Source organism: Scyliorhinus canicula, chromosome 10 (genome assembly GCF_902713615.1).
Source record: "Scyliorhinus canicula chromosome 10, sScyCan1.1, whole genome shotgun sequence".
NCBI classification, from domain to species: Eukaryota; Metazoa; Chordata; class Chondrichthyes; order Carcharhiniformes; family Scyliorhinidae; genus Scyliorhinus; species Scyliorhinus canicula.
The window spans coordinates 105589676-105601835 of record NC_052155.1 but is presented as its reverse complement, the minus strand read 5'-3'; the positions used below and the strand labels follow the sequence as shown (position 1 = coordinate 105601835).

Here is a 12160-nt window from a genome sequence, read left to right as displayed (position 1 = left end):
GCTTCGCCAATGGCCTTCCATCCTTATGAGGTCAGATGTGGGCATGTTCACTGGAAATTGCAGTGTTCTCAGTCTCATGTAAAACTCCTTAGGTAATGACAGTCAGCATTCGTGTACAGCAAGACCTAGACAATAGTCACACCACACAAGTGCCAGGCAATGACCATCTCCAAAAGAGAGAATCTAACTATCTCACCTTGACATCCCATGACATTATCTTCACTGAATCCCCCACTGTCAAAACCCTTGGGACTGCCATTGACTAGAAATTTATAAGGTACCTGCCAGGAGTGTGATGAACATGCCTGGTTGACCACTCCGGAAGCTTGATATTATCCAGAACAAAGCAGCTTGCTTGACTGACACTCCACCATCAACTTAAGCATTCATTCTCTACATTATAGCATCTTCCAAAACCATGAACTCCACCACCTAGAAGAAGCAGGAGAGCTGATGTTTGGGGATAAAAAGTGCTCCTTGCAGTCCAAATTTCAATGCTTTAACCAACACTACTCTCTGGTCATTTAATGCAATCATGCATTATTTTTTGGAGTTGGTGTCATTTGGTTGTGTCCTCCCCAAAAATCTGATTCATGCGGGATATGTCAGGATTATTAAAACTTGGCTTAATGTTGCTATCAACCGGAAACCACTACAAGTATGAGTATGTAACATTGCACACTCCCTTTCAAGTGAATCAATGAATGGTACTTTAAGGGTAGTACCCGTTGCCACCTCTACAAATTATTTTTTAAAAAATTGTTATGGCTGGTTATTATTTGTTAAAAGGCTAGTGCTAGAACCTGTCCCAGGCAATGACAATAACCTTTGCTAAAAGGCATGACATTTCATTCATCTAACTATTTTCTCGAGACTATGGGAAATAGCATTGCACCCTGTATGCCATATTTAATACATAAAAATTAAGTTTCACTTGTTCCTGAGTGGCTTATGTCTTTTATTTCTATAACACCGAAACAATGAATATCTGAACAAATAGATAACATGCCAGTCAAAAACATTTAAATAAAATCATAGCATTCATACAGTGCAGAAGAGGCCATTCGGCCCATCGAGCCTGCACCAACCCTCTGAAAGAGCGCCCTACCTAACCTACACATCTTTGAACACTAAGGGGTAATTTAACATGGCCAATCGACCTAACCTGTACTTTTTTGGATTGTGGGAGGAAATCAGAGGAAACCTGGGCAGACGTGGGATAAAGTGCAAAGTCCACTCCACACAGTCACCCAAGGCCAGAAATGAACCCGAGTCTCTAGTGCTGTGAAGCAGCAGTACTAACTACTGTGTTGCCATGCTGCCCACAGATACATGTTTTTCCAATGAAAGTTTACTAAGAACAATTTTAAAATAATCAGTCAAAAATGAGTTGGTGACAAAAATTACCAGTACACTTTACAACGTTAAACTAATTAACTAGCATCATGTATTTTGGAAAATCAACTGCAATTTTGGAGTCCCGTTAAATTAAATTCAGGCCGAAAATGAAGATTATGACATGAAGAGAACAAATATTACGTCTACGAGAAAATTGCTAAGTTTGGCATTCAGTAACAGGTCCTGTGTTTAACATGTCTATGAACATTTTCAGTTGTATACCTCTGATTCTTTGATAAATCTAGACTTCATGAAGCTTGTTGGAGCCACTGTTCGTTAAAGAGCCTGAATAAGGTAGCAGGATACAATTCCTCCAGGCTCCGGTTTCCTCTCTCAAGTTGTGATGTTCGGTAATTTGGACATCCTGAATTCTCCCTCTTGTGTACCCGAACAGGTGCCAGAGTGTGGCAACTAGGGGAGTTTCACAGTAACGTCATTGGAGCGTTAATGTAAGCCTACTTGTGACAATAATAAAGATTATTAAAAGATTATAACCACCCTACCCCCAGAATTACTGCTTTGACAACAACAGTACCCATTCACAGAACATGGTAGGATTAGCTAGGACCAGCACAATATGTCTCGATAGAAGATTATTGAAGCAATTTTTCATAGCAGTGAAAGTGATCAGTTTTGTTTTGATGTTGTACACAAAGATAGGTCAAGCATGAACTGTTTAGCTTTTTCTGAGGTCACTTTCCTGAAAGGAAAAGGTGGTATACCACATTTAGCGAGTTGTTTATTTAGCAAATGCTGTACCTCCCCATCATGACATTTTGAGCTAGTGCCCGGTCAATTTACACTTGACCTGGAGTCGCAAAACAGGTGAAATTAGATTTTGTTTATCTGAGGTACTTGGTTGAACCCAATAAACTAGTCACTTGGTTTGTAGCTTTAAAACATAAGTAACCGATATTATGTACAGTATTATAATTAAATGGACAGAAAATGTAACTGACTACTACCCTTTCAAAAACTCCCTCCCTTCCGAACTCGCCCCACTTACATTATATATATATATATATATATTCACACACACACACAACACAGAGGGGAAAGGGGGATGAAAAGGGAAAGAAATAAAATAAAATGATACGGGTGTTTGATGCAGTGGAGTGACTTCTAATCAATGTCCTTCTGAATTCAAGCTTTCGTTTGGCTCCTCTTCATTCTATGCTTGAGATGGTTTTCTCTGACGAGGTTGTCTACTTTCTCTGCAGACTCAGCATAATTTCAGGTTTACAACAAAGGATGCGCCAGGCACTCTCACTGCTTTCAGAACAATAGAACAGTTCTTTCACTTCAGCAAGCAGGAGAGAGAGTTTTTTTTCCCTTCCAAGGTCAAACACTTTTGCTGAGTTCTCTCTAAAAGCAGCACCCAGGAACCAATCACTGACCGTTGTCAAGCAAAACACTGACCTGGGCCAAGCCACCGGTTGTCAGTTAACCAGTCGACCCAACTCCCTCTAAAGCTGGTTCCTAAGATCCATTTGGTGTCAAAGAGTTTGGCTTCTCTTTTCCAATATACAAAGCCTGGGAACTCGAGTGTCCTGGCGAGCAGGCTATTTCAACTGTATCTTCTGCTTAAATGCACACCCCGATTATGGGTCAAGGAACCAAAATAATAAAAGCAAAGAAATGAGAACAAAGGAAATAAACAGGAAGGACTTCCATGTGTGATTAAATTAAAACTTTGGACCAAATTTGGTAGTACAATTTTTTATGTACTCCTAATGGTTAAACTGAATTTTTAAATTTGTATTATGGACACACAGTTGAAACTCTAGTACTGTAGCTTTCTTCAAGTTATAGGGAGGGTGGTTCTGAACAAAAGTCCCAATTTGAATTTGTTAAGTAGAGCATTTTACAAATTTTTCCAGAGATACTAAGTTTGCAGAAGAAACTTGGAAATTAGTTTATTTATTTATTTTACTTTGTGACAGTCGCTAGAGGAAAAACACCCACAGCATTATAGAGGGATCATAAAAATATAATTTCTGTATTAAATTATATGCAGATTTGTAGAACATTTTATTTATTAACTTACATTGAATAAGTAAAATGCTTTATTTCAGAAGCCAATCAAAAAATGATCAGTAATTATATGCTCCTCGACAAACTGCTATTGAATTCTTTCAGTGGAAATATCAACCACTCCTTTGCATCAATGTTATCTCTGACTAACCGTGAGCCTTACTGCTGGAATTACTTGTATTCACCTTTTATTGTAGGCACTGGCATCTGCTATTGCAGCAACCAAAATTTTAAAAGCTCAACAAGTGATCAAAAATGAAAATGGAGAGGAGGTAAGATAAATATCTGCCATTGAGTTTTTATTTAAAAATATTTTTATTCAACATTTTCAATTTTATACATAACAATAGAACAGCACCAAAGAACACAAAACGATCCCTCCCCCCACCAAAAAACAACTAACGATGACCAGTTCTTTAAAGCACAGAATCAACCCGCTATATCTCCGGTTGAACCCATCAATTACCACCTCACTGTGTACTTTTTTCCTGAGGTATAAAAACTCCATAAGATCCCCAGCCATACTGAGGCTTTGGGTGGAGAAGATGACCTCCATCCTATCAACACCCGCGTTCGAGCAATCATCAAGCTAAGACCAGAACTTCAGCCCCTGACCCATCTGCAGCTCTGGCAGGTCTGCCATCCCAAATATGGCCCCATAAGGGACAGGGCTTCAGTTCAATTTGCAGAATCGTTGACATGAAGGAGACCCAGAATCTCACAAGTTTAGGATATGACCAGAACATGTGCACATGGTTAGCCACCCTAACCCTAACGCTCACACTTATCTTCCACTTCCACAAACAACCTACTCTTCCTAGACTAGTCAAATGAGCCCTACGCTTACCTTCACCTGTATTCAACTGTAATCTCGCACAAAAAAACGTAGCATTCAACCTCTGCACCACACGCACCCTCCAATTCCAACCCCAACTCCTGCTCCCACCTGGGATGATCCTCTAAAACAGATGAGGAGAAATTTCTTCAGACAGAAGGTGGTGAATCTGTGCCAAATCTCAATGAGTGACTTTAAGACAGCGATACATAGGTTCTAGCGCAGTGGTGCAGTGTCTGAGGACCTGGGTTCAATCCCGGCTCAGATCACTGTCTATGTGGAGTTTGCACATTCTCTCTCTGTCTGCGTGGGTTTCACCCAAACAACCCAAAGATGTGCAAGTTAGGTGGATTGGCCACATTAAATTGCCCCTTAATTGGAAACAAATAATTGAGTGCACAAAATTTTTTTTTTTAAAGCGATAGATAGGTTCTTGATCAATATGGGGGAGACGGCAGGAGAATAGGGATGAGAAAAATATCAGCTATAATTGAATGGCGGAGCAGACTCAATGGGGCATGTGGTCTAATTCTGCTTCTTTGTCTTATGGTCTCCCCATTTTTGTTAAACCCCACATACTACTCAATCACCCTGAACAAAAATTCCCAAATCTGCCAACAGCCCCACATCCAAACTCCATGTCGCCGCTAAACTATCTCCAAAACCACATCTACCAGGTGCAGAGCATGATTCAAAATAACTATCGTGGAATGTTCCACTTTCCTCACCCCTGGCAGCAGAGACCTCCCCATCACGAAAAAGTCTGAACGCAAATGCATGTTATGCATCGGAGAAAAGAAGGGGAATTCCCTACCCTCAGTGCAAAAACCGCCACGTATCGGCTACACCCATCTCCTTCATAAACGCCATCAGTACCTTTGTTACCCCCAAAGGAGCCAATGACTTCAGCTTTGGAAAATCCAGTTTAGGATACAAAACACAATTCAAAGCTCCCCCATTCCCAAAAGCAGCCAACATCCTGTTCCTGAATGCTATATCGGACTAATTTGGCACATACACACTCGCCAAAACCACAGACTTAACTTCCAACGTTCCCGTAACTATGACATACCTACCATTCTGGTCTGCTACCGCCTCCACCATCTGATACCAAACTCTTTATTCGAATCGCCACCCCCTCCTGGTCATGCTGTCAAAGCCCAATTGGAACATCTGACCCTTATGAAGCCTAATCTGGTCCCTCACTCGCAACTGGGTCTCCTGCTAAAGCACCACTTCAGCCTTCAAACTCTTCAAATGAGAGAAAACTTATGCACGCTTCACTGGGCCCCCCAAACCATGCATATTCCACGTAATTAGTAGCACATTGGTTAGCACAGTTGCTTCACAGCAACAGGGAGCCGGGTCTGATGCCCGGTTTGGGTCACTGTCTGTGCGGAGTCCACGTGTTCTCCCCGTGTCTGCGGGGGTTTCCTCCGGGCGCTCTGGTTTCCTCCCACAAGTCATGAAAGATGTGCTTATTAGGTGAATTGGACATTCTGAATTTTCCCTCCGTGTACCCGAACAGGCGCCCGAATGTGGAGACTAGGGGATTTCCACAGTAACTTCTTGCAGTGTTAATGTAAGCCTACTTGTAAAGATTATTATTAATTAGGAGTAACTCTCAGCATCACCGGGTACACCACACCAAAATGCACGCCACTCTTCTAAAGCGCTCACTTTGCCCTATTAAAGGCTGCACGCTTCCTTGCAACTCTGCCGCAACATCCTGATATAAACGAATACTGCTGCCTTCCCACTGCATCTCCAGATTCTCCTTGGCCCACTTCAGGACCCTCTACGTCATCCGATAATTATGAAAACATACTATCATCGCTTGCAGTGGCTCATTAGCTCGTGGTTTTGCCCGGAATGACCAGTGGATTCTGTGCAGCTCGATTGGGGGTGGGGGGGTGGACCTGGTCCTCCTCCCCCACCAACCTCGTAAACATTGCCACAAAGTACTCCGTCAGCTTGAGCCCTCCACTCCATCAGGCAACTCCACGATCTAAGGTTCTGCTGCCTTGACCTCTTCACCAGGTCCTCCACCATAGACCTCAGCCCCATGTCCCTGTCCTCCTCTCTCCGCAGCTCCCCCTGCAGCATCTCCTTCCCTTGCTTCTCAAAATGCTTGCTAAATTGCCTTTCAAATTCGACTGCCATTCCTCCCTCAGCTTATTCAGTGTAATAGGTGCGGCCCCACCCGACGAGCTTGCCTCATGCATCTTTGATCCCAGTGGATTCCTCTACTCAGGAGGTCTACTGTGTGTTGTTACTCGTGTCTTAATAAAGCTCGTAGTCTCAAGTGTGGAGAAGATGCTTTATTGTGAGTTTGTTCAGTTTCCAGAGCTCGACCTAGAACGACCTTCCAGTGCTAACTACCAGCTTTGCTTGCTGTGTGTGTCCTGCTTACCAGCCCGCCTGCTGTGGAGTGTGTATTGTGTATATGTGTTGCTCCAAGTTCTGCCCTCAGTGAAGTGTGTCCTCACTTCCTGTCCTGATCTATTTATATGGCTCTCCCGTGCTCCCTCTAGTGGTTGCTCAGTTGTGTTGCATCTGGTTAACTTGTGATCACCACATCCCCCTTTTTCTCTTAACATATTTTCTGTACATCGTTAAAGAAAATTGTACATCCTGTCCCGGTGTATTTGTAGCTCTCCCTCTGGTGTTTGCTCAGTTGTTTTGTATCTAGTAAATCTACGATCACCACATCCCCCTTTTTCTCTTTACATAGTTTCTGTACATCATTAAAGAAAAATTATAGAAAACAGTTACTTATGATATGCGTATCTATACAGGTGATGGTGCTATTGCATATTTTACAAAGCCAATGTAGTTATATGTCCAATCTTAATAAAAACATTTATGAGTCCAAACTTGATGAATTTGTTCAGAGCTTTTTTTCTTTTTTTTGTTGTTGTTGATGACGTGGTGATATTGCAAGTCCGCTGTGAATGTTGTTGGTGTTCCTTGTTATTTAAGTGCCCAATGCATCATCCCGAGGTGTTTGCATGGTCACATCACTGATGTTGACTGGCATGGACTTTTTTCTGTGCTTGTGGTGTTGATTTATTGTCTCATCCGCCTTGGATGCTGGTGTGCTTGCTCGTTCTGGAGCAGACGTGTGTTTATGCGATTCGTCGTCATCCCATGACATGTTTGTAGTCTTGTCATCGTTTTGCCATGCGCTGTGGCATTGTCCGTCATGTGCCAAGTAGTGCCATTGTGTACAAGTCGTTGTTTCATTGCTGTTGTTTCTGTCGTTCTTGTTTTTGTTGTTTTCGTTGCCGTACTTGTCGCTGTTTTTGTCGTTTCCGTCTTTGGTGTTGGCACTGTCGTTGTTCCAGACTTTGTTGTTCTCGTTGCCGGTCTTGGTGCTGTTTTTGTCGTTTCTGTCTTTGGTGTTGTCGCTATCTTTGTTCCTGACTTTGTTGTGTTTGTTGCCATTCTTGTTGTTTCTGTCTCTGTCGTTGTCGCTATCTTTGTGCCTGACTTTGTTGTTTGTCTTGTCGCGCTTCATGTTGCTTTTATTCTTGCTGTTGTCGTTCTCGTTTCTGCTGTGCTTCTTGCTATTGTTGTTGGTCTTGTCGCGCTTCATGTTGTTTTTGTTCTTGCTGTGTTTCTTTGACTTTTGTTTTTTTTTGTTATACTCTATGAGTGTCCCGAGTGGATAATTTGAGTCATTTAGCATTCCGTCTCGCGAGTGGTGCGAATGATCTGATGTTGCATCGGTGCAGGTGACATCAATCAGTTGTGGAGAATTGGATTCCGCATCTTTGCTTTCTTGGTGCTCCTCTTCCGGAGTCAAAGTCTTCTCGATTACATTTGACGCGGTGTCTGTGGACTCTCGGCGCTCCTCTTCTGGAGTCAAAACCTCCATGATTACAATTGACGTGATGTCTGTGGACTTCTGGCGCTCCTCTTCTGGAGTCCAAATCTGCATGATTTCAGTTGACGTTGTGTCTCCGGACTCTTGGTGCTCCGCTTCTGGAGTTGAAATCTTCATGATTTCCGTTGATGTTATCTCACTGGACTCCAGGCGCTCCTCTTCTGGAGTCAAAATCTGCATGGTTTCTTCTGGCTTGGTCTCTCTGGACTCCAGGTGCTCCTCGTCTGGAGTCAGAATCTGCATGGTTTCTTTTGGCTTGGTCTCTCTGGACTCCAGGTGCTCCTCTTCTGGAGTCAGAATCTGCATGGTTTCTTTCGGCATCGTCGCTCTGGACTGTTGGGTGGCCCGACTCTGTGCTTCTGTACAGACAAGCTGAGAACTGTCAGTCTCACTGTGATCCTGTACGTCGAGTGCGAGCATCTTGTCACTGTTTTCGCTCTGTGCTTCGGTACAGGCAAGCTGAGAACTGTCAGTCTCACTGTGATCCTGTACGTTGAGTGTGATCACCTTGTCACTGTCTTCGCACGCAGTGGGCAGAGGTGCATTGTCTTCTTCTTGTTCATGTGAGCGTGTTGGACTTTCATAGTCTGCTTGTGGTTGCTCAGATACGGCGGGTTGACCTTCATGGTCTTGTGCATGCATGGTGTCAGTGGTGAGATGTACGTTGTCTTCTTCTTGTTCCTGTGAGCTTGGTAGACTGTCATAGTCTGCTTGCGGTTGCTCAGATACTGCGGGTTTACCTGCATGGTCTTGTTCATGCATGGTGTTCGCCAGGGAGTGTTTGCTTGCATCCCTTTTGGAGTCTTCATTACTCGCACTGTGGAGCCTGTCATCGCTCGCTCTGTGGAGTCTTCCTGTGCTCTCTGTGTGGCGTCGTCTTCGTCTTGGGTATTGCTGTCATCCAATGTATCGACGAGCTGCCATGGCCTCATGGTGTTGGATTCATCTACCATGAGTAGAGTCGTGTTGAGCTTTGCAACTGTGTCGCTGATGCTGTGATCAGCATGTCCAAATAACTCCTCCATGTCTGAGTAGTATTCTTTGAAAAACAAATCATCCTGGTTGGATTCTTCTACCACGAGTTGATTCGTGTTGAACTTTGCGACCGTGTCGCTGATGCTGTGAGAAGCATATCCGACTGACTCAGCTGTGTCTGAGTAGTATTCTTCGAAAAACAAATCATCTTTTGTTGTTTCGGAATTCTTTTTGTTCTCTTCACTTTGGGTGGTGCAGCCTGCTTTTTTCAGGGTGTTGTGCAAGTTGTTTTTAACTGTTGGTGTAAGTTCAGGCGTTTTTTTGTGTTCTGAGGCAAGAAAATTTGTGTTTACCACTTTAAGTGTCTTATTTTCAATTTTTGGGCATTTCCCTTTTAAGTGGGCGTGGTCGGGATGCTCAGACGTCATGACGTCACGCGCAGGAATGCATTGCGCATGCGCAAGTCGGCCTTCCTCCTTCACTGTGCGGTTTTGTTTCCATTGCGCATGCGCGGCGTGCGCATGCGCATTACGATCCGCGACCAAAACTTCTTTTGACTGCGCATGCGCGGCCTGCGCATGCGCATCAAGATCGGCACCGCGATCTTTTTTAAACTGCGCATGCGCGGGTTCCGGCGCATGCGCAGACGCCATTTGTAGTTCTTTGCTTACCGGAGACTGCAAAATGTGCTCCGACGCCATTTTTTGCCGTTTTTCGCGGATTTCAGCGATTTTACTGTCCCACCAGGACTGCAAAATTCGTAAGTTATCTTCTCTTCCCGATTTGGACAGGGTTTCAGCGTTTTGGCTTTGTGAGAAATTCTTTTTATTTCTTCTTTTTGATCTGTACTTTTCATTCGCGATTTCTTGCTCTTTTCGTGATTTTTTAAGTTTTGCATCACTCAGTCTCTGTGCAGTTTGGACTCTGAGTATGTCTTGCTGTTCAAATTTCTCACAGTACTCTTCAAATTTGTTTAGTACCGTTTGTAAGCTGTTTCTGTCTTCACCTTTTGAGTATTTAAATCCATTATAAACTTTCCAAGCTTCATTTCCTTCGATGAAAATTGCTATTTTAATTTCGTCTGAGGCTGCTGCTGCATCATATGCTATGATAGCGAAATCGAACATTTGTTTAAACGTTTCCCAGACACTTCTTACTTTTCCAGTCGTGTCCAGGTGAAGTGGGTATCCAAGGCACATCCTCTCATCAGCAATGTCTTCCCAAGTCGAATGTCCAGTAGGAGATTTCCATGCCATTCTTGGTTGAGATTTCCATGCCATTTTTTTTGTTTTCTGTATCTGCAGCTGAGTTGTCCTGTCATAAGCGTCTGAAATCACTCCTGGGTACCATGTGTTGTTACTCGTGTCTTAATAAAGCTCGTAGTCTCAAGTGTGGAGAAGATGCTTTATTGTGAGTTCGTTCAGTTTCCAGAGCTCGACCTAGAACGACCTTCCAGTGCTAACTACCAGCTTTGCTTTGCTGTGTGTGTCCTGCTTACCAGCCCGCCTGCTGTGGAGTGTGTATTGTGTATATGTGTTGCTCCAAGTTCTGCCCTCAGTGAAGTGTGTCCTCACTTCCTGTCCTGATCTATTTATATGGCTCTCCCGTGCTCCCTCTAGTGGTTGCTCAGTTGTGTTGCATCTGGTTAACTTGTGATCACCACATACTGCTCACACCTTTCTTTTTTTAAATATATATATATATAAATTTAGAGTACCCAATTAATTTTTTCCAATTAAGGGGCAATTTAGCGTGGCCAATCCACCTAGCTTGCACATTGAGATTTTAGAGACTATTTTAAGATACTTTTGTCCCAAGGCCATCTGCCATTTGTGGCAATATACTGCAAAGCATTCGTGAATATTGGTCAAAAAAGATCAGCTCTCAGGAGATATATGGTAGCAATTAGATCATGACACTGGCTCTTTTTTTCACCTCTCCCTCTGTGTTGCTTTTCCACCCAGTATCTTGCCTGATGTTGGCCCCAGGCATGGTTGCGTTCCCATGTGGAGTGTTGGGAAAACCAAGGTAGTTTTAAGGGGATATATATTTGTTTTGGTAAACATTAGAAATAAGGTGTAGGTTTAAGTGGGTTTAATTTAACGTTTCTGTGCCTGGAAGGTTAAAGCCTATAGTTAGATTCATGCTGGACAAAGGTGTTTGTATGTTTGGGGGTTGGTTTCAATTCCAACTGTGATTCTATTATGCTTAGGTAGGGTTACAGCGTGAAGAATAAATAGAACTAGCAGGGGTTGCTTAGCAACTGAAGGCACTTGTAAAAATAAAAAACTCTGAATTTGTGGGCAGTTGGGAGTGAACAAAGATGTGCAGGTTAGGTCGATTTGGCCATGATCAATGTGTAGGGCTAGGTGGGGAAGTGGGCCTAGGTAGAGTGCTATTTGAGAGTCAGAGCAAACTTGATGGGCTGAATGGCTGCCTTCTGTGCTGTATGGTTTAAAAAAAGTATTCTGAGTTAGAGACATTGCAATAACCAGATTTAAAGTGGGACAGCAGCCGTCAAAGGTAAATCAAACATCTGCTGCCACTTTAATGCAGTCTGTGAATTCAGATTTGAAGCAACTGTGAGCAGTATGCAGTCAAGACAAAGAAATCCTAAAGAGCTTGGTGTAAACCCCTGCGCTAGGTTTACTGCTAAAAATTGAGCAAAAGCTTTATTTAAGTATCACTTGGAAAACCTGGTCTGGATTTCGGGATGCAAACCACTAAAGGAAAGCATAATTATGTGAAGGTTTTAAAGCGTATTTTTGGGAGTGGAGTTTGGAAACTCTCATGTGACAATCTGGGGGGATTTTGAAGATACATCCACAGACCTACATTCTCTACTTTGAACCCCAAATGAATTTACCCACAGTCATCTTGTGTGCTTAAAAGGGACTTTGTGTTAATGTGACCGTTGTAGATTAAGATGTGTTTTGTAATACGTATAAATCTCATAATCCAATTTTGTTTTCTAATTAAAACTTATTAGCGACCTTTTGACTCTTCCTCCATACTTTACCACAAAAAAT

At 43.0% G+C, this 12160-nt stretch overlaps 1 protein-coding gene across 1 annotated transcript in view; it reads left to right on the top strand.

Annotated features, from left to right (window-relative positions):
- armc1 (armadillo repeat containing 1) overlaps positions 1–12160 on the top strand; it is a 50472-nt gene that overhangs the window by 32715 nt on the left and 5597 nt on the right. The window contains exon 6 of the mRNA XM_038809487.1: positions 3630–3704. Coding sequence (XP_038665415.1) covers positions 3630–3704 — 75 coding nt within the window. The remainder of the gene's footprint in view (positions 1–3629; positions 3705–12160) is intronic.